The sequence below is a fragment of the Andrographis paniculata genome, unplaced genomic scaffold (genome assembly GCF_009805555.1).
Source record: "Andrographis paniculata isolate CXL003 unplaced genomic scaffold, ASM980555v1 Contig10END, whole genome shotgun sequence".
In the NCBI taxonomy this organism is placed as follows: domain Eukaryota; kingdom Viridiplantae; phylum Streptophyta; class Magnoliopsida; order Lamiales; family Acanthaceae; genus Andrographis; species Andrographis paniculata.
Window position 1 is genome coordinate 1800078 of NW_026137380.1, and position 21668 is coordinate 1821745.

Below are 21668 nucleotides of genomic sequence, written 5' to 3' on the forward strand. Positions count from 1 at the left end.
AAAAAGGGCCACTACTACACAATCATATAACCACTCAAATTTAAGAACAACATTACAAACCTTATTTCATACAAACATGCTATAAAACTTATATAAATGCATATACATATATACATACAAACATATATGTATATAATACTCACACCACCACATTATAGAAGCCACAATTAAGAAGTGTGAATGCAAGGCTGGAGAAACATAGACCAGTCCATAGTTGATAGATGGTACAAGCAATGATCAATCACAATCACAAATTAATTCATTGGTTGCTAAAAGCAATTAATTATCAACTGCCAAAGGATCATATAAATAAATAAGAATAATCATTGAAAAGCTTTCCTCAAGACTTGTTGAACCCTAATGGGAAGCTTGGGGACCATTTAGATTGTACAAACATGAATGATTAATAACACATACCGTGCCATGACATTTCCTTTTCCTTTTCCTTTTCCCCTTTACGCCGTTAAAATCCAAGAAGGAGATCCATCCATCCTGCACAACATAAACTATGATGTTCAAGAAATTATTGCAACCTTTTTCATTTTGGAGTTATTGCATGAAATTGCATGATTTATTGCAAATGAAAAATAAAAGATCGATTCGCGAGGAAAAGCATGGTTAAGGTTGGCCCTAAGCTATTATTGCACATTTCACCCCACAAAATGTACTTCAAATTCATATCTCAGCATTCTTAGTGTAGACATTTCACACATACCATTGTCATTATATTGATAGAACATCAAGTATTACTACGCATACTTTTGCAACTATGCTACAAGAAAGAAACAAATATATGTGATATGCTTCGACAATAGTAAATAACCATCGAGCTAAGCAGCATTCTCAATAAAATGTCGAGAAATTCAGTTAAACTCAAGAAAGCATATACTTACTTGTAATTGCATTGACAGGCTTCTGCTTAAGTGTCCTACATTTCCTGTCTCTAAAAATCAGCTCATATTTGACAGAAGCTGGAGGACTGAGACAAAATATAAATTTCTACATATAAGGATATACCCATAGTTCAGATTAATTTGTAAACTGTGGTTCTTCCTACTACATATATGCTCACAAAACGCCTTAAATACTTACAATCTGAAGGTTCCCTGGAGCGGGATCTAATCTATAAATACTAGAGAATAAATAAAATAATTGATCAGCAACAATCCAGAATCGTCAGATCCATAATAATATGCAAATTTGCATTTGGACCTTAACTAATTCTGATGTTTATGACTCCAATGGATCTCATGAGGACAATGGGTGTATATTGACGTTTGTGCAATATATAGAAGCATCTCATCCACACAAGCATTGACTGAGAGGCTGATCTCTTGGAGATGTGAAGGTGCATGAATCAATGCAAAGAAGCTTCTAGAATCCAGATCAGATGTACACGGGCTTGACATCATTGGCGCCAAAGCTAGCAGAACAAGCAGGGCACTTGCGATGTCGTGTGTTCAAAATTCTTTGCACGCAAGCATTGCAAAATAAATGGTAGCATTTCGTGATAACCACCTGCGAAGAAAACTTGTTATGTTCTCTGACAGTAATCTTGTAGCAGAATATACAAGTTAGCCGAAGAAACTCATCAACTAGAATGAATACTGATGTTACAACGTTAAAACAGAATAAACATAAGGAATCCATTTTCAGGACTAAAGTAACTCAAAACAACTTTTCAAAGAGTCAGTTGCTCATCTTCCTGAGGTTGAAGAATGTGTCGTACAAACCGAGTTAACTCTATATACAAATAGAAGGTTTCTTTTCATATAATTGCCAATGTAAAGTAAAACACTTACTTCATAAATTGGAAATGGTAGGAATTTGAACATAAGATCCCTACCATTTATAATATGAGGTATGCCATATTCGTATTATTTGATATAAATTTATTTTTACACTCCAATAAAAGGAAGGGAAATATCTAACACGCAAATATCCAACACAAATAAAAGCCCATAAATATACTTTCAATGAAACCAGGAAAATACCTCTTTGCGCCTATCATTGCAGACACTGCATATCAGAATTTCTTTGTATCCCTTGAGTTCTTGTTGAAGCTTTTCATTAACGGATGAACTCTGAGCTTGTGATTCTAGTTGTTGAACCTTACTCCTCAGATCATCTAGATCCTCTTCTACCCTTTTGTTCCTAAACCTAATTGGAGAGATATGCCTCATATAAGTATATGAGCTTTAAATCAACTGGAAATGAGCATAAAAAATAATTCTGTTCACCTATTCTTCTCTCTCTGTATTTGCACATCAGTGAGAGATCCCCGGCTTCTTTCTACCTGGGATTGTGTTTCATCAAGTGTGCTCGTAAGTTGCTGAGAGGATTTCTTTGTATCTAACAATCTTGTTTGAACAAGTTCCATAGTATCAGCTTTGTAGATGTCATCTTCAGCAACTCTCTTCAGGTGATCTCTCAAGGCTTTCAACTGCAGGCAAAGTATCATTAGCATGACAAATGATAGTAATCTACACTGCATTAGTACATCATATTACCTGATTCCCAACTCTACCAACTTTAAAGTCGCCAGAAGTAACTACTTTTCTAGTCGGCTGTACAGCTTTCTCCAACATATTCTTCTCCACAAGCAGAGCATCTTCCAACTGTCTTGCACGTGCACCCTCTATAACAAGCTGAAAAAATGAAACAAAATGAATGATTTGACATTATGAACAATAATACACCGAATATAAACATGATCTCATTATGGATCTAACAAATTGTATCGTGATGCACCCAAACCTTATTGCAGATTTTCAGCTTTAACTAGTAACTAAACAAACTCTTCAACGGGAAGGAGGGAAGCAAATCCAATTCTATGTAGCCCTGTATCTAACAGTTAAGGTCATGATTTTCTGGGAGATTATAAGAATGGAGTTTTCTTGACTTAGGATTGAATTTTGGAAGAATCAAATGTTGCTGATACAATAGCAAAAAGAAAATGGAACTAAAAATGCAAAAGAAAATAATGATTTTCCTGTCTGTCTCAGCTTTCTTGCTAAACTTTCAATCTCACTCTCCTACTTGGTTTGGTTCAAACTGAAGGAAAGCGTGTTTGTGAAAGGCACTTCACGAAACCCTCTTGAAAAGCAACACTAACAAGAAGCAATACCTCCATTCCAATAGTATATCATCCGAGGATGAAGACATGCAGATGGTAGATGAGCTTGAAGATGCTAACAAAGTTGTCCTCAATGACTTCTAAGTAAGGGGATATAATTTTAGTTAGTGCACAAGCTATTCAAGAGAACTGTTAGTTTTTAATAGAAGGCTCCCCAACTCTTTAACCCATTGCATTCACCACTGATAAGAGTAAGTATATGAGGAAATATTACATGACCAAGGCTGATACAAAAACCGAAGCACAGCAAAAACATAAAGGAGCATCCCGCATTCTCTTGAACAATACAAGAAAATCTGTTTGGAGTGTAATGTTTTCATACATTCCAAAATGATTGTACTGACTTAAGACAAAATAATTGATCAAAGGATTTAACACATTTTTTCTAACCATACTCAAGTATTCATCCACAAATGGTTATCAAATATACACAATAAGCATGAGATGATCAAAAGTTAGGACTCTGGAGGACCATCATATAGAAATTGCCTTAAAAACAAAGAATTGAACTGGGAAGTTGTGCTGTCAAAAAACTAAGTTACAAGGTAGATAAGGTCATCCTATATTAGAAACTTTCATGGAATTTGATTCAAGCGAGGCTGAAAATCACTAAATGCATTTTATTAGATGCAATTTGAGGGATTACGGGATTAACCTTTTCATTATAGTCATCTTTCTCAGTGATTTGCCGTAGAAGCTCCTGGTTATGATTGTGCATGTCATCATATGCCTGCCCAATAGTCTGTCGAAAATAAAGGGAAATTACCTTGAAGATGCGTTATAGAGGATTCATAGATTATGACAAATCAAATATAAGCTTACCTCTATCTCTGCAATATACGCCTCAGTTTCTTCCGTTTTGGATTTTAGGACATTGGAAAGTTTTGCTTTTTCCCTGAAATGAGAAATATTTTCAAATTCTACTTGATATAATGTTTACAAACATTAGATTTTCTTATGCCCCAATTCAATTCAGACATTGATAATCTTTAAAGCGATACCTATATGCTATGACCACTCTAACCAACAAGCAATTATATTGATATACAATACAATCTTATAAGTTATATTATGATTCCTTTTCCAGGTACATTTTTCTTTCACATTAATATCATCAAGGAAACTCACATTATGATAGCAATAAATATCATTGCGGGTCTTTGTGCAGATGTAATATTTATACTTTTGCATTTAAGTCTACTGCCATTTTAATGTTTTCCAATATTTTCAATATACCCTACTAAATAAACAGATGAAGCAGCAACAGCACAAGATGATCATAAAGTAAAGTAGTCTTTCAGACTGCACAACTTTCACCTCAAGGCAAAAGAAAGAAACCAACCTTTTAGAGGCCTCTAGTTTCTGTCTCAATTCAGCAATCTCAGCCTCCGCAGTGGCTAATCTCTGCTGGGACTTTGCTTCTGCTTCAATTGCAACTTTAACTCGCAACTCCAAATTACGCTCATCAAGAGAAGATGTAAGGCCCTGAACATGAGCCCATGCCTTCAGCTCAGAGTCTCGCGCTTCTTCAACTTCCCTACATGGTTGAAAACAAAAAACAATATTGAGATGCATTAGATAGGAACTTGTTGTAATGGACATGAAAAAATATGTACAAATACTTAAAAAATAAGTATTTAGCACAGCTGAATCTCGTTGGAAGTAAAATGACAGCCTAAATAAGGTCCCCAAAACAACACTAAGCATAACTTAACTAATTTAGAACAGAGGCATAAAATATAATCCTAATAACTAAGTCAAAGTACTGAGAGTAGATTAATGAAAAACAAAACATGATCCAACAAAAAGGTCATTAAACTGAGGAATACTAACCTTGAGTCTGCCGATGCATGTGCATACATTTCCTGAAAACGCTTCAGGTCTGCTGCTGTGCTCTCTAGGCAAGTGATCTGCATCCACACACCAAAAGATTGAACTTTCTAATCAATTCTATCCACTTTCCAAAACAAGCCTGCAGATGTTCCTCTGTTTTCTGGTACCCCTTCCTGATCTAAATCTATTGGCATTAAAATTCAGGCTACAACCTACTGTTATATGGTAAAAGTGGTAAGGCCAGACTGGTAGTATCAACTTAGCATAATGCAATAAGATTCGTATCCTAGTCCCTGTGCAATTAGATTGACAGCACATACCCTTAATTTCAGGTTTTTCACTTCAGCATTTTGCTGAGCCGATCCTGAAGTCAGAATATCCCATTCGTTAGCCTGCACACATGCGCAAGTAAGTAAATTCATATAACTTCAGACAAACGATACACATGGAAAGGAAATGGCAGAAACACTGGCCAATCAATGCAAAATAACTGCACCTTCCGATTAAGGATATTAGTGAGGGATTCAACCTCAGCTTGCAAACAATGAAGTCCTGCAGCAGTCTCCTTGTGTTTAGCTAACTGATCTTGCATGCTGCGCATTTTCTCAGGAAATGATGAAGCTAAAGCTTTGAGCCCCGGAATATCTTTTCTCCCTGTGTCAATGACAGATTCTTACAGTCAAACAGGGGAGATAAAGGAATCATTCTTTCTTTTAAAAAGAAGGTTTATACCAGGTTCTTTAGATGCATTTTTCAATTTAGCCACAATGAGGTCTTTCTCTTTAACGTATCTACGTATCTCTATTTCCAAGTCACTAATTTTGGAATGAGAAAGTGCTGAGATCCGATGAAGAGCTTCAAGTAATTCCTTGTGCAAATGCCTCTCTTTGTCCCACCAGTAAATACTCTCTCTCTCAATCTGGAGGTTAACAAAGCCAATAATGACTCCAAACATATTGTGAAAGAATTGGAATTAATAACCAAATACCTGTGATTTAACAGTAAAAGCATGATACTTGACTGCATCAGATTTAGCCTTTTCCGCTTGATCTTTCATCGAGCGAAATGCTTGAGTAGAATTAATATGTTTAACATTCTTTGCATGGTTCTGTAAAGCACAATTTTCCCAAGCTTTAATGAAAAATATAAATAAATAACGGAAGACAATTACGAAAAGGTGAAAAAGAAACTTGAATTGAAAGCAACTGAAGTAAAGCCATCTAACCTGCAGATCTGCTACGCGGCGTAACATGTCTAACCTTTCCACATGAAGCTGGTTGAGCTGGTGCAGTCGACATGCAGATTGGTGCTGCATAGAAACACAAAGCTATATTATCCATTTTATTTGTAGTTATCACAATAACCAACATGAAAAGAAACTCATGTAATACCAATAGCTCCTTCAGTGAGGATTCCATGTCTTGCAAATCCCTCTCTTTATCCTTTGATTTGTGAATAGTTAACTGCTTATTCCCTTGATTCCGATAAAGGATAAGAGCACCCTTTTCCTGATCTTGTTCAACCTTTAGAGTTGCCAACTTATCGTTACTTTCTTGCAATTCAGCATGTGTACTTTCTAATTCATGCATTTATCACAATAACCAACATGAAAAAGAAAGCGTCCTTTCTAATTCATTAGTTACCTGCTTATTTCCTCGATTCTGATAAACGACAAGTGCTTTCCCCAAATCTCGTTCACCCTTTAAAATTGCCAAGTTATTATTACTTTTTCAATTCAGAAAGTGTATTTTTCTGATTCACATATTTATCACAACATGAAAAGAAAGTGTACTTTCTGGTTCATTAATTACCTGCTTATTTCCTTCATTCTGATAAAGGACAAGCGCACCCTTTTCATGATCTCGTTCAACCTTTAGATTTGCCAAGTTATTGTTACTTTCTTGCAATTCAGCAAGTGTATTTTCTAATTCATGGATTTATCACAATAACTAACATGAAAAGAAAGTGTATTTTCAAATTCACTAGTTACCTGTTCAGTTCCCTGATTCTGATAAAGGACAAGTGCCTTCTCCGAAACTTGTTCAGCCTTTAGAATTTCCAAGTTATTGTTACTTTCTTGCAATTCAGCAAGTGTACTTTCTAATTCTCCTTTAAATGGAACATTAGAAAATTGTCAAAACATATTCAAGAATCATAAAATAACTAACACGAGCCTGCTTTTATAAAATAAAAGGCATAATGCAATATCATTATTGAAAGGGCGTGTAGGCTCACATTTTGGATGTACCTACTAAAAAGTAAATTGTATGGAAATAGACTGAAGCAATACCCACTATAGAGCCAGAGGAAGCAATGTGTAAACCACTGGAAGATAGTTAAACTTCTCTAAAACAGTAACAGAAACTCCAATGTAAGGTAGCTTTTAACACAAATATTCTTCTTGGGCCACAAGATGAGCGAGAACTTTTGTTGCACAAACTATATTTAAAGCAGGCAGGAAGTAAGATCCAGTAATATCTTTTAAGATATATTGTCAAATCCTACTTCTCAACTGAAAATGATTCAATATGTTTTCATGCTAATTACTATATAATAAGTTGTAATTGAAGCATGAATGAAGAGCCGTATTGCAGGACAGTTGGAAAAATAATAATCACTCACACCTTGTGAAGACATGTGATAGGAAACAGGGTTCAAAAGTTGAAAAAAAATATATATACAAAATAGAGAAAGAGAAGCAAAGAGGCTAGAACCATTTTCAGCAAACAAACTAGATGGAGAATAAATACCATTGGAAATGATGACCAGTGGAAGTAGTTCCAGAGATTTGCAGTAAAATAAGGAAAATAAAAACTGAACTAATATGCAGTAGAGAAAAAGGTTGAGACCTATCCCTATGAACTACCTTCCAAATGCTTTAAAGAAGCTTTGTTCCTTGCATCAATATCTCTGTGGCTCTGTACTTCTTTGGCCAGGGATCTATGTTCCAAGTGAAGCTTGAGAACCATCATCCGAAGTTTTTTAACCTCAGTTTGCAGATCTGAAGAAACCTCCCTCTCACTCGGGACTACAATGAGTTGCAGCACATAATAAAAGTAAGAAATAAATCCATGGTTAACTTTGAAAACATGGAAGTTACAGCCAGGTGAGTATATACAGTAATAAAGATAAAATTTTCAAAGATTACAAGGAATTAGAACTAGTTCACAAAATATAGCTCTAGCTCATTTACATGAACTTACAATTAGGTGAGATCGCTTTCAAAGATGCATTGTGCAGTCTATGCTTCAGACCATTCAGCTCATCAAAAGAAGAAACAATATTATGGAGTGTCTTGTTTGGCCATTCTATCTTTCTATCTTCTTCAATTGTGTTTACTGATGTGCTGGGCGAGCTACTTTCAGTTGCACCAGTTTCTAAGACGCGGCTTAACAAAGCATCTTCTTGAGGTGAATTGCCACCTAACAAAATCATCAAATTCCTTTGAAAATAAAATAATAGAAAAATAGAAATGTATAGACCAATAAAACTTCAGTGACAGTTAGATGCCAAGAAGGCTGTGCAGGAACTTAGGTGTATTTCAATTTCCTGCAGAAATAAGCCAACGGATTACAACTGCTACAGGTTAAGTGCAAAGACTTTCTGTTCTACTTTACAGCATAGCCTCATGATTAATCGCTATGCTGGTGATTAAGGTATGTGTGGCTTTTCCTCTGCTTTCTAAGAGGAACAACATTCAATTTAGGTGTTATTATGTAGAGCATTAGATAGTGAGTATGCTAATTAGAATCTTGTAGCCCATGCATATAGCACTAGTCACTGAGCAAATTGAAATTGCTAAACATCAAAACAATAAATGATTTCCAGGAAAAGAAAATTGCAAAATGATTATACAGGGTGAAAGAAAATAATAATATTATTTCTATAATAAGTTTGGGATAAGTACAATTAAATCAGGCATGCAAAGCAAGTGTCACTAATAATAATCCATTTGGATATACATTAGTATAATACTTACCATCTTTGAGTTGGTGGCATTCAAAATCTCTCACATGTTTCGTAGATTCCAATATGCGACTTGACTGAGTTTCCAAGTCACCAGCCACCTGGTATAAATAGGAGTGAATAGATCACAATCAAAGGGAAAGCATAAAGCTGAAAACATTCTAAATTTATAGGATCGCCTGCTTCTCAAATACACATTCTACACTTTTCCTACCTGGAGAGGATGATCTATAAATCTATTTGTAGAAACGTTGTGAATGCACATGAGAAAAAGGAAACTACAGGAATCCAAAAACATGCCCATCATCAAATTAATTGAATGGATAGCAGCCCTAAACAAGTGCAACAAAGCAATTAAAATGACTTCGTCTTATATCAAAGCAAGAAAAACTGGTCGGGGCATGAAGATGGAGGCTGAGTAATGACAGCCAATAACAAAGAGGCCAAGTAGGAGCAGCCAAGCTCCAATGCAATGGAGCAGTTGCATAGTAAAAAAATAAATTACCCGAACCAAAACCAAAACCACGTACCTCTTCCCATGAGTTATTGACAGCAGCTAAGGTTTGCTCATGCAACTGCTGTTTATAGTCCAACTGATGCAGCTTTTCTTCAAGAGCCCGAAACTCAACCTTCTGAGTTTCTAATTTCTGAGTGAGTTTTTCATTCTGGAATTGAAGTACGGCTGCATCTAGCTGCATCATGAATGCTTTTGAATTATCATGTCTGTTTAAGGGCTCAAATGTAGCAAGATATATTGTATCTGTATCGCATCTAGGCCATAATTGATAAGTTGAAAAAAAATAATAATAATACGTCAAAAGTCTCGGAAGACTAAGGAATATTGCATCATAGGATTACCAAAAAATAATTAATGGCAACAGAGTTTGTTTTCTTTTTTGGACAAAGAAGGTGGCTGCCTGGCAACAGTGTCACATGCACACGTGTAACATTTAACGAATCAAAAGGTACGACCATAAAGATCACCCAACCAATTACTCCATGACTTCTATAACCACTCAGATTCAAGCATAAAGTCATCATTCCAAGTATAAACCTTTACTCCTTCACGCCACGTGCACAATAAGAATTAGTTTTCCGAAAATAAGAATAGAAGCAAGGACAAGTTATTCAAGATCCACGTGCATTAAATTTTTTATCATTATGTTGTAAAATGTTTCAATGATGTCATATAAAACCAAGTAGAAGCATAATGGCAGATAAGCCAAAGAGATCAAAACCTTCATCAGACAACTCACAATTTTCTCATGCAATCAACACCCGAACAGACTGCAAGTAATGTTCCACAGAGCAAGCATTTGATATGTTCACCCTTCATTATGATGTAGGACCCAAATATCTTATTTTCCAGAATAGGATACTCAGCTACTTAAAAGCTCAGAATTATCTACGGAATAATATGCTTTCACCTAGTTCTCTTCGAAAATGCCAAAATATCTTCCCAGTAGCATTAAATATTCATCAACGGTAACAAACTAAGTCGACCAAAAAGGCCACTATGAAAATCACAAATTGAAAAAAGTAAGATAGATATGACGTCATGTTTCGAAACATTCGATCTGCGGAAAATGAAGAGTGCTGACACGCAAAATCGTTGGAACATGCAGAGACCACAATTTTCCATAAGACAATTTTCTAATGCATTAGAAACAAGAATCCCAAAATCTGAAACCAAAACTCTCAAAGCATTACACAATACACAACACAATTACACATGGAATACATATATTACGTCTTGCTCAATCTAGATACTTCAGGCTAGGGTTAAATGGATACCCACATTGCATCAGGGCCACTACCAATATACGTTCAGAGACAGCACAAAAGTTCATCCCAGATCGCTGATGAGTTCAGTGATTCTCACAACTGATTAACATTCCCTGCTAGGGAGTAAACAGGTCCTTCCAGTAACTACCCAAAGTCCCAAAGACATCCTCATTGCACTCAATTCATATACCCTAGCTCAATAAAATCGTAATCTCGCAAATTTTGAAAGAACAAAGCCAAAAACAAGCCTCACCTTTTTCTCCTCAGACAACGGAGCCGAAGACTGGTTCTTGCCTGCAGCCGGCGAGTTGGAACTAAAGTGACGTCGTTTCCTACTAGATTTACCTCTGCTACCCATCGGAAAGCCGCACCTCAAAACCGTAGAATCTTCACTTTCCAATCAACCTATCAACAAAAAAATTTACAAGATCAAATTCCACATTTCCCAGAACATTTCAACAAGCAGGAAAAAGAAATCAGACTAACCTATACAGAATTACAAGCCCTAAATCAAGAAACAACTGAGACTTATAAATGGATCATGGATTTCCCAGCGGCGAATGAAATCAATGCCTGCAAGCAACCTCAACTGGTCGGGGCAAGGGCAACGTCAAAATTCACAGAACCTACTGCGCCTCCAGTTTCCACCCCCTCCAGTGCTTTAAATAAAGCGGCAACCAACCTGACAGCTCGAAAAACGAGAAGCGCACAGCACACTGAAACGCAACTTCGAAAGACGACAACATGAATTTGTATTTTGTAGAGTGAGAAGGGGAGGAGAGAGAGAGCGCGCGCGGGGAAATTGCTTTTATGAGTCGAGAGCAGATAGGGATTTTAGTAAATGCGTCGGGGCAAAATGGACATTTCGCGATATGCCTCATCACAACGTCATGCTGCCAATGGTCCCGCCGACGTGTCTGCTTAGGAACGGATATGACTAAAAGACCCTCCAGAGTTTATTTGGTTAGTTGCTGGCATGGCGCCAGGAGCAATAAATACTGTATTTAATGAATAGGTCTTTGGCCCAATTCAGAGCTTATTGGGCCCAGGAATGGTCCAAGTTATTAATTTAGATGCGTTTGTAAGGTTGTGTTTGATTTAAACTTTTGTTAAGGTGTGCTGTTTTTATTTCAAATAAAAAATACCATTATTCATGTAGGATAATTGTTGATAAAATTCTACCTCCGGTGATTTTCTCATTTTTTTTTCTAATGTGAATTTAGGTATATTATTATTTTATTAAAATGTATACAAATGATATATACAAAGACAATTTTACTTTTATTTTTTTTATAAAAATAATAATGTGACGATAAAACAGAATTATTTTCTATTTATATAGGATGTAATTTTACTAAAAAAATATATTATTTTTTATATAAAATATCACATTGGAATGTTATTTAGATAGAAATTTCAATTATTACTCAATTTCAAGTTAATTTCAAACTATAACCTAACAAACCTTTACTCTTATAATTTTTTTAAATATCAAATTATATTTTTATTTTTATACTTTTTTCGTTTCATAACAAATTATTTATTTTTTTATTTTAATCTGTAACGTATTCATTTTTTCTTTTTAATGTACTATCACACGATACTTTATTTTATTTTAGTTATTTCTACTTTATTCCTACTATCTCAATATCTCAATATGATACTAATACTAATAGGATACCTAATTATGGGATGGTTAAAACTACTGTTGCGAGGTTTAAATTTGAGTTTTGATTATTGATTTTAATATTTTGTGTAAATAATATTTTGATATAGTAACATTTTTTTTATAGTAAATAATGAAAAAAATTATTTGAAAAAAAAAATAATCAAACACGCTACATTTTCTTGAAAGTAAGCTTTCTATTATGGCGTATTTTTGTGTTTTTATTTTCTTTGTATTTTTTCACAATACACATCATTTATATTAATATTATATAAATACAGCATATAATATAATGTTACATATAAAAAAAAAAAAATTAATTATAAACAAACGAATGTATTATATGTTGTTTATCTAAATTATAGATATATATATATATATAAAATATCTAAAAGTTGAACAAACAAATCTCAAATCTAGTCAATCACAACTGTACAAAACTGGGCAAAAGGAATATAATATTGTTTATTTTATACCTACACAACAAAAAAATCAAAAAAAATGAAAAATAGTAATAATAATAAAAACACTTGCAACTGCAAATAAACCCAAAGTGCATAACAATACAACACCTTCAGATGTTTAGCTTGATGCACCACGTCGGAAGTAATATCTGCAGAAAAAATGTTACAAGCATGAGTGAGCATCAACAACATATCACTCATTTCTTCAACTTTTGGAATCCATCTATGATGCCATTTTAGATATTTACAACACTTCCAAACAAAGAGAGAGATAGAGAGAGAGCCGTACACATAAATTTTTATGCCATACAAGGCTGCATATTTCCGTAGAAGTCGTTCCACAGTATACCATTCGGACCGGTCTGAACTATCCTGGTAATTAATTCGCGGCATGTGGATCGAAGCTATGAAAAAGAGAGGCAGATTTCATCAGCCAAATTTAGATTATTAGCTGACTACAATATTTTGAAAAATAATTTGCTTTAAAATCATTTCTGTAACTCAGGTGTTAATGTTTCCAATTCAATAAAAAGCAGGCCTTTCAAAACTTTTAAGCCCAAATAACTAAACCAACTACTTTAGATTGAAATTGGCTATTTGATAAAAAGCTTTGAACTATACAATTTGTTGGACAAGAACATGGAAAATCCAATTTGTTCATCCTCAAATGGTTGGAATCAGAGAACACAAGACCAGTATGATTGTACATAACCTATGATTGCTAAGGATAAACTATTGGGCAAGGAGTTGGTACCAGAATTTTGAGCACCACAAGATGATGCTTTTTCAAGGCAAACTTCCAAATCATCAATTGAGATACTGCTGCGAGGTACTTTCCGTCGGGGATTATATGATTGTACAACTGCCAAAGCCACCCACTGGGATGTATTTCTCAGGTTCCCCTGTTGTTCTGCATAATTAGTCATGAAGCTGAGTAAGAATAAAGTAATAAGATTAAGATAAAATAAAATAAGCAACTGAAGAATGGCAATTAGCTAAGGTTGCCACTCGGAAGATACCAATGATCGAATTGTCTATGAAACTATTCAAGAAACAAAATAAATTACTTCAAAGTGATAAAATAAATAAATAAGGCTCAGAAGGTTGCACTAGTGCTAAAAGGTGTCCGTTCGACACAACCATGGTATTAGAACACAATGGAATTCGTCTTCAACTTGAGAACAACATACTATACAATAATCCATGCATTGTGAAATTTTCTGCTTTAGCAGACATTTGGTTGTCTGTGAATCTTGAATTAAAACAAGTTGGAACTAACCACTAATATCTATTAGATGCAAGTCACCCATATGTAGATCCCCAAATTCTGAAGCTCGCTCGTACGCAGCCGGAACAGCAGCTGAAACCCTACCCAATGCATCAAACATGCCTCCATGACCCCAATTTCCAGAATCATCTACACAGCTGCATAAAGAGTTTTTAACAAATCAATATCTATCACACATATCAGAGAGCTCTAACACAAAACAATAGCCAATAACCATAATAAAAGCTTCAGATGGTACACAAAACTAGATTCTCAGCCTAATGTCGGTAAGTGATAGGCATATTTTCCATTCCATCCAATTAAAAGATCACAACTAAATAACATATAGGTAAATATATATATATATAGAGAGAGAGAGAGCATAGCTCTTTCCTTTAAAAATTATTAGGTAAACAACTTCAAACAACATGCATATGGTGAAAAACTGGAAGTTAACTAGAAAATGCTAGGACTCAAGGTAAATAAAGCGGCTTAAATTTAGTAATTACATGAGAGTACGGCATCAAAAGTACTTAGATATAACCACAAGAAAAAAAAAAAAAAAAAAAAAAAAACACAAACACTTGAGAGATATTGAGCAGCAGCAAACATAACGAAGAGATCGTGACAGAATATGACCTGAATATAATAGTAGGTTCAGAAGGACAGACGGCTGAAGTGTCTGTGCAATCCCCATAAACAAAAGCAACTGAGCCTGAATCTGACATCACATCCTGATTGGTTGGGTTGGCAAGAGTGCGGACAGCCAAAGAATGATATCCTAGAGCTTCCCATTTAGAGAGCTTATTTTCCTCCGCTTTCTTACGGGCAGCATCAGCTTTAAGATGTTTCTCATCCAGTGTGCGTCTTCCATTTCCAATTTTCAGTATATCACTGTCATTTGCTGGTGAGGATTGCTTAAACATATCAACCCATGACCTGTATGAAGCCTCATCAAGGTCAGGGTTTAAGTCGATATACTCAGAATCCTTTTGCATGAATATATCATGACTATTAACTCGATCCATTGGATTGATCTCAAACTTCCTGTCACCCACATCAGTTTGCAACCTATGGCGGGATGCAACAACCTTCTCAGCCAAACCAACCACTCCATCTTCATCCAATTGATCATCTGATTTTTCTATATTCATATCAGAAGGATCAAAACAATGTAGCCCATACATAACCGATTTCAAATCACCAGAATCAGCTCTTTCAATATCACTTCCGATATTATCCAAGACATCATCTCCTATAACATTACGGCTCAGCCGTAACTTCCTTTCAGCTCTACGCATAATAACCTACATCAGCTCCATATCAGAATAGGAAATTTAAGATTATATAAAATCTTCTTTCTATCTTACCTCCTCAACTGTGCGTCCTGTAACCAAATTTATTGACAAAACATGTTTAGCTTGACCAATCCTGTGTGCACGTTGAAGAGCCTGTTTATCCACTTGGGGATTCCAATCTTGCTCATAAAATATGACCTGCATAGTGTCGAATGCTCACAATTTGTTACAAAGAACAATAATACTCATCAATATCAACCACTCCACAACAACAGAACCAATAATCAGCCAAAAAAAAAATCAAGCATGGCTAACTGGAAACCTAAAGTAAATACAGTCACATCACACTTTAGCATTTCGTCTCTTTTTTTAAAACCATTCACCATCAAATTTATCAGGATACTACTATAATGTAGCAATGAATCCCTGAGTTATACGGCTATGTACATAACATTTACATGACCAAACAAATTATAGGTGCATGTCATAAAACCCAAGTCAAGCTTTGCAGCAGTTCCTGGAAGGATCATCACAAACATATATTTTTGTTTAATGTGCTTACATAATGGCATATACTCCAACTATAACGCATAATATGCTGATAATCATTACCGATATCAAACATGTAAAGTGTCAATCAATTACAGAAGTAGAATACCCAAAATGAAATTCTCATTATTGTGCAAAATTCAACCACTTAATTGAACAACTAGTTAGTCCATGCATTATTTCCATCTCATTTAAACATATCAACAACAATGACAACTATCCAGAGATAGCAAGTTCCCTTGTCAATATCAAAATATATACAGCAATGCATCACCCAAAATTCAACAATTGTATTATGAGGATAGCTGAGCAAGAAAGCAGGGGATATTTTGTTTAAAAAAAGGAATTAAATATAAAAAACTCACTGTATCAGCAGCCACAAGATTTAACCCCACACCACCAGCACGGGTGGAAATCAAAAAAACAAATGGACTATTCTGAAAAGCATCTGCATGCGCATTATTTGGGACAGTTTTCAGGCCGAAACTTCTAATAGCAGCAAAACGTTCCTCTGCTCGAATTGAACCATCAAGGCGCTCGTACGTATATTTTCTCAGCTCCAAGAAGTCCTGTATCATATAAACACATAGCATAAGGCTCCAGATGGTACAGAACATGCTAAGTAAAAAGTAGATCAATATTCACCTGCAATATATCGAGTGTATGAGTCATCTGAGCAAACAACAGAATTCGATGCCCGGAATTGTGCAGCTTCTGAAGTAGTTGATCTAAGATCAAAAGTTTACCACTGCACTGAAGAAAAATAAGTTCAAGTAAAAATATAGTAGCATCGCACATGCTTAACCAGGAAAATAAGAATGATTAAGTGATATGCCCAAAGTTGTGCAGCTTCTGAATGAGTTGATCTTAGATCAGAAGTTCACCACTACAGTGAAGAAACATGAGTTGAGAAGGAAAGAAAAAGAGGTAAAAATGCAAACAGAGATGCAGCTTTGTTTGGTTTGAGATCAACCATTAATTGCTCTTCCTATTATGAAACTAACATATTCTCAGTGGGCACATGATATTCACATTTGATATTAAAATTGGGTAAGTTCAACTACCTGAATTAGGTGCTCCCCCTCCTCATATGGCTCAGGCTCAATACCTGGAAAAAGATATGGGTGACTACATGCTTTCCGAAGCTGAATTACCTGACATAGCAGACATTATAATACAAGGTTAGGATGATGACATTAACATACACAATATTGTGCAGAAGAGAATCCCATAAGGCCATGTTTACTAGGGTTGTTTATGTTGGATAGTAAACATGGTCTAAGTCTATTGTGTATAAAAAGAAAAGCTACTTACAATATTATGCAACGACTGAGCATTGGAAGTTCCAGAAGCAAGTGCAAGCAGCTTTGAAAGTTCCTTCCTCAATATTGACATATACACCTTCTTTTGAAGTGAAGACAGAGATGCCACTCTGACAGAATAATTTCAGAATCATCAAGGTTATTAACAGTTAACACTTAACCAAAACTCTAGCAATCATAATTCAGAAACAACACCATTACAAAACATTGAGCAAATTAGTTTCAAATTGGTTATAAATCAAATCCTATGGATCCTCAGCTATTATCTGGATTTTCATCTATTTAAAAGAGGCAACAGCTATAGTGGAAACTAACACAGTTATTTCGGTAACAGGGGGAAGTGACAGAATTCCAGATTCAGTAAGTTTAGATTTGGTCCTCCGAAGCATGAACGCTCCTAGCACATATTTCAAAATCTTATATTGCTCTATCACTTTCTGTGAATCACGACCTGCACAAAGAATATACTAAAAGATGTCAGAAGGGATCTTCAGATTGAAACCACTTCATTATATCATATTTGTCTCTAAAGCAAGCTTATGAGTTAGGTCGTCAATCCTAGCAATTTTTCAATGAACTCAAAGAATGTAATAGCGACAGTTAATCATTCAAAGAGTCAACAATAAAGATAGAGAACCTCAAATTTTATAAAAGCAAAAGCACAATATATAAGCATACACAAATGACAAAATTTACATGAAGTATCTCCAGCTTCCTTGAATGCAAAAAGAAACTGTTCTATTGTTCCAAAGATCTTAGGCATACAGAAATGCATGAGTGCCCAGAGTTCCGTCAGATTGTTTTGTACAGGTGTTCCTGTCATCAGCAATTTTCTTGGAATGACAAACCGCTTTTCTAACACCTCATATAAGACCTGTAAAAAGTTTGAAAACAAGGGGGGCTATAATAACAAAGAAGAAACTATACAAATAATTGATGGCATAATAACTACCAAACTATGTCACCACATCCTATGTCAATGCAGATTTGAGATCAAAACAGAAAAAATCGATGATTTCAAGAGTCTTGTGGGATTGCAGCTACAGAAACCATTACTCTCATCATATTTTAATACATAACCTATTATGCATGTGATTTTATACTTGCCAGGCATCCACGTTTACAAAGAGATAATATTCACATCTTTCTCATTTAAGAAACATCAAGAATGTGAATGATAAAGGAATGGCTTGCACAATATAATAAGTTGCGAAACAATTTGATAACATGAAAAATTTTAAAGCTCATTAATGTCAAAATATTGTGCTCATAGCCTCAAATCAGACAAAAATAGCATGTGTTTCATGATAAAATGTAAAACCGACCATAATGCAAGGACTGTCAATTGAAAGCCTAAGCTTATAGCATATTAACCAAATATAAAGGCCAATTTATGACGACATCAAAACTTCATAGGATTTTAGAAATATCAAACATACACTGGAAGGGTTTTTAAGCCTCTGCGCTTCATCAATTATAGCATAATCCCAGACGAACTGAGAGAGAAAATCCTGATCAATCAGAGCTATGTCATAAGTTGTCAAGAGAACATCAAATGGCAATGCTGGGACCTGTAAGATACAACACAAATCAGAACAAAACTATGGGATACTGTTTGAGGTCAAGTATCTTTCAAATGTAGCAATTGTATGCCAAAGCAAAAACTAAAGTACTGCTCACTTACATGAGATGACAATGGCTGCTCTTTTACATACTCATGCATTTCCCTACGCAATTTCCTTCTATGTTCTTTTTCTCCTACATAACTAAGAACTCTCAATTTTGGAGCAAAATTAGCCACTTCAGACACCCAACCATCAATCACACTGAGAGGACATAGCACCACTGCAGATTGCAAAGGAAGATAAATAGAGAGAGAGAGAGTGCATACAATCACATATTTCATGTGCAATTCCAGAACAAACAACGACCTCAAGGAAAATTTATATACTTACAGAACTGCCCAGGAGACTTTTGGCATACTTTCAGGTAACTCAACAGGGAGACTGCCTGTAAAGTCTTTCCCAGCCCCATCTATAACAAATCATTTGCATAAACAAAATATCATGACAGATATAAATCATTATAAAAGATTACATTTCTAATTTAGCCCCTTAACTATGGGTTATTTTCCTGAGAAAAAATCCATAATAATTAAAGAGAGGAAAAATCAATGGTTGAACAACAAAGCTCAATTGCTCCCCATCATACTTATTGCAGAGAGTGTATTCTTATGTACTCCAAAATGCAACAAAAAAGATACTCGGAAGAGTGGACACGCTAGTTAGCCTTTACCACGTTTAAAGTTCCATAAGTTCAAGGCATTTGGATAGTCCATTTCCCAACAACCCTCGTAGTCCTTGCTACACAAGTTACAGGTATTTCTAAAATGGCATATTTAAATCGGTTTCTATTCCTGACATATATCTAATAGAGAACTAAAAGGGTGACTCCATAACTTTGGAAAGCACATAAACATGCCGTCAGACTTTAGAACAGCTATTGCAAAATCCGTATTCAGAGGTAAATAGCGTTTTTCAAGCTGAAGAATTTGTAAAATAAATGCAAATGAACATGAATATCTCGTAAATGTTTAATGGACCCTTCAACAATTCATTGTTCATAGTGTGTCGTAAGTTCTCAATACGGAGTCTACTCTGTTGAGAGTGTCAAAATTAATTTCCGAAAACTGAAAAATTGCATTATAATTCATAATGAAGATAAAGGCGTATAAATAGGCATGATAGACTCAAATCTAAATAATCTAATTTATAGATAAAACCAAATTTACATCTAGGTATACTAAATCTAAAACTAAGTATCTAAAATATCTTAATATCCTCTCAAATTTAAGTAGTATAACAAATTTGAGTTTGTTAATATCCCCTCAAACTCAAATGGTATAACATATTTGAGTTTGTAAAGAGAGATCAAAAGAAGCCACAATCGCTGTCATAATCAAAAGCAGTGCCCTCAACTGAAATAGAGTCAAAAATTGACTCTCAAGGAGTACAAGATAGGATTCTTGCTGGAGCCGAAAACAACGGTAGTACGGAACTCTCACCGGTGCTTGAAAAGACGAAACGCCGGAGTCGAAAAAACAATGGGACTCTCAATGCAATCGAAAAAGCACTTTATACTGAACCATGATCAAAGGTTGAACTCAGATGCAAAATTGAAAAATAAACTTGGCCAACCATCAATTGGATAGATCACAAAATCAAAAGACCTTCGTTGACACCATAAAACAAAAACAAAAATAAAATAATCTCAAATTTGGGAGATCTCTAGCTACTTGAAGTCATTCCAGGTAGGTTGAATGTACCGAAGAAATGTGGTTAGTAGGCTATACGGAGAAAATGTGAAAATTATTCTACGGAAACTCAAAAATTGCATATTATTACTCATCAAATAAGAGGCCTATATAACCACCATATATCCTGAACATTAGATTCATTCACAATCGCAAATAGTATTAAGATCTTTAATAAGAGTTTCTGCCAAAAAGAAAACGAGTAAATCAGTGCCGCATAGAATATACTCGTTGACCTAGTTTGCAGGACCAAAACCTCACCTCGTCCCCTGCAAAAGAATAGCAGCAGAAATTACAATCACAAGAAGAAACAATCGAAACTCCAAGCAACGAACCTTTTAGGTAAAACAATAGAACCAAAACGAGGCAAAGAAGAAAATAGTAAAACCAACTTCCGGGGGAATAAATTGCTTCTAATAACAGAACAGTTTTTGTCTCCTTGCAAATTGCTCGGTACATTGTAGCGTGATTAAACCATGATTATACCTAGTATAACGTTGACTCCGAGATGGTACCGCCGAACAAGCCACGAGACGCCTTCGACTTGATGAGGTTTGAGCACCGCTGTGATCTCCAGGTCGGCGGAGGAGCTAACACACACTTCGTCAGAAACGCGCGAGTCTGCGGCGTAGACGCACTTCGCCGCCGCAAATAGCCTCTGCTTGTAGTCCATTTTCAGGCGGTCGAAGTGGAACAGTGGTGAGAAGGTTATACTACTATCCTCGTCGTCGGGCCGTGTGCCACCGTCGCCGGGAAACCCCCTACGTGGATGCGACCTGGCAGCAGTAACTTCAAGCACACAAATTTGAGGGTAGTTTAGACATTTTCTCAGTCAATATGTTCTGACATGTTCACTATTGTTCTAATTGAGTTACTATTTTCGTACTACCTCTCTTTCTGTCCATAACAAATTATTTTTTCAAATTGTACTATTTATTAATACTGTAAATATGCTTACAATTTATAATATATTATTTTTATTTTTAAGTCAATATAAAAAATATATATTTATTTTTGATACAATGTTTAAAAAATAATTAGTTAAAATATTTTTTATTTAAATTATAAA

The 21668-nt window shown here is 35.2% G+C and overlaps 2 protein-coding genes across 5 annotated transcripts; both read right to left on the reverse strand.

The window, feature by feature from the left end:
• Window positions 1–337: 337 nt before the first annotated feature.
• On the reverse strand, window positions 338–11480 carry LOC127253635 (E3 ubiquitin-protein ligase BRE1-like 1). Of its 2 annotated transcripts, XR_007839303.1 has the most exons (24): window positions 11207–11480; window positions 10974–11125; window positions 9466–9627; window positions 8949–9036; window positions 8173–8391; window positions 7836–7997; window positions 6960–7078; window positions 6781–6840; window positions 6613–6669; window positions 6361–6492; window positions 6195–6278; window positions 5958–6077; window positions 5702–5888; window positions 5466–5623; window positions 5290–5361; window positions 4970–5046; window positions 4479–4673; window positions 3959–4031; window positions 3792–3878; window positions 2511–2648; window positions 2241–2443; window positions 1995–2160; window positions 894–1518; window positions 338–492 (listed from the first exon to the last, which is right to left on the reverse strand). XR_007839303.1 is itself a non-coding variant. In XM_051278371.1 (23 exons), the coding sequence occupies exons 2-23, from the start codon at window positions 11076–11078 to the stop codon at window positions 1387–1389; spliced, it is 2796 nt and encodes a 931-aa protein (XP_051134328.1). In that variant the 5' UTR covers window positions 11079–11125; window positions 11207–11480; the 3' UTR covers window positions 869–1386. The 2 variants fall into 2 exon arrangements, 1 of the variants encoding a protein (XP_051134328.1); XM_051278371.1 differs by lacking the exon at window positions 338–492 and having other exon boundaries at window positions 869–1518.
• A 1290-nt stretch (window positions 11481–12770) lies between these two features.
• Window positions 12771–21422, reverse strand: LOC127245428 (probable helicase CHR10). 3 transcript variants are annotated; one of them, XM_051266299.1, is made up of 17 exons: window positions 21086–21422; window positions 20861–20868; window positions 19242–19320; window positions 18971–19131; window positions 18726–18857; window positions 17983–18160; window positions 17602–17737; window positions 17279–17396; window positions 17029–17118; window positions 16610–16717; window positions 16330–16533; window positions 15488–15613; window positions 14757–15424; window positions 14130–14275; window positions 13605–13760; window positions 13140–13254; window positions 12771–12999 (listed from the first exon to the last, which is right to left on the reverse strand). In XM_051266299.1, the coding sequence occupies exons 1-17, from the start codon at window positions 21270–21272 to the stop codon at window positions 12969–12971; spliced, it is 2643 nt and encodes an 880-aa protein (XP_051122256.1). In that variant the 5' UTR covers window positions 21273–21422; the 3' UTR covers window positions 12771–12968. The 3 variants fall into 3 exon arrangements, with proteins under 3 accessions (XP_051122256.1, XP_051122274.1, XP_051122265.1); XM_051266317.1 differs by having other exon boundaries at window positions 18052–18160; window positions 20836–20868; window positions 21086–21208; XM_051266308.1 differs by having other exon boundaries at window positions 20836–20868; window positions 21086–21208.
• Window positions 21423–21668: the final 246 nt, after the last annotated feature.

Coding starts and splice junctions, on each gene's coding strand:
- LOC127253635 (XM_051278371.1), bottom strand. CDS start 11,078: ATGGGTAGCAGAGGTAAATCTAGTAGGAAACGACGTCACTTTAGTTCC. Junction 9,037..9,465: donor TCAATAACTCATGGGAAGAG/GTACGTGGTTTT, acceptor TATTTATACCAG/GTGGCTGGTGACTTGGAAAC. Junction 4,674..4,969: donor CATGCATCGGCAGACTCAAG/GTTAGTATTCCT, acceptor TCAACCATGTAG/GGAAGTTGAAGAAGCGCGAG.
- LOC127245428 (XM_051266299.1), bottom strand. CDS start 21,272: ATGGACTACAAGCAGAGGCTATTTGCGGCGGCGAAGTGCGTCTACGCC. Junction 17,119..17,278: donor CTCAGTCGTTGCATAATATT/GTAAGTAGCTTT, acceptor CTGCTATGTCAG/GTAATTCAGCTTCGGAAAGC. Junction 13,000..13,139: donor TATGGCATAAAAATTTATGT/GTACGGCTCTCT, acceptor TTTTTTCTGCAG/ATATTACTTCCGACGTGGTG.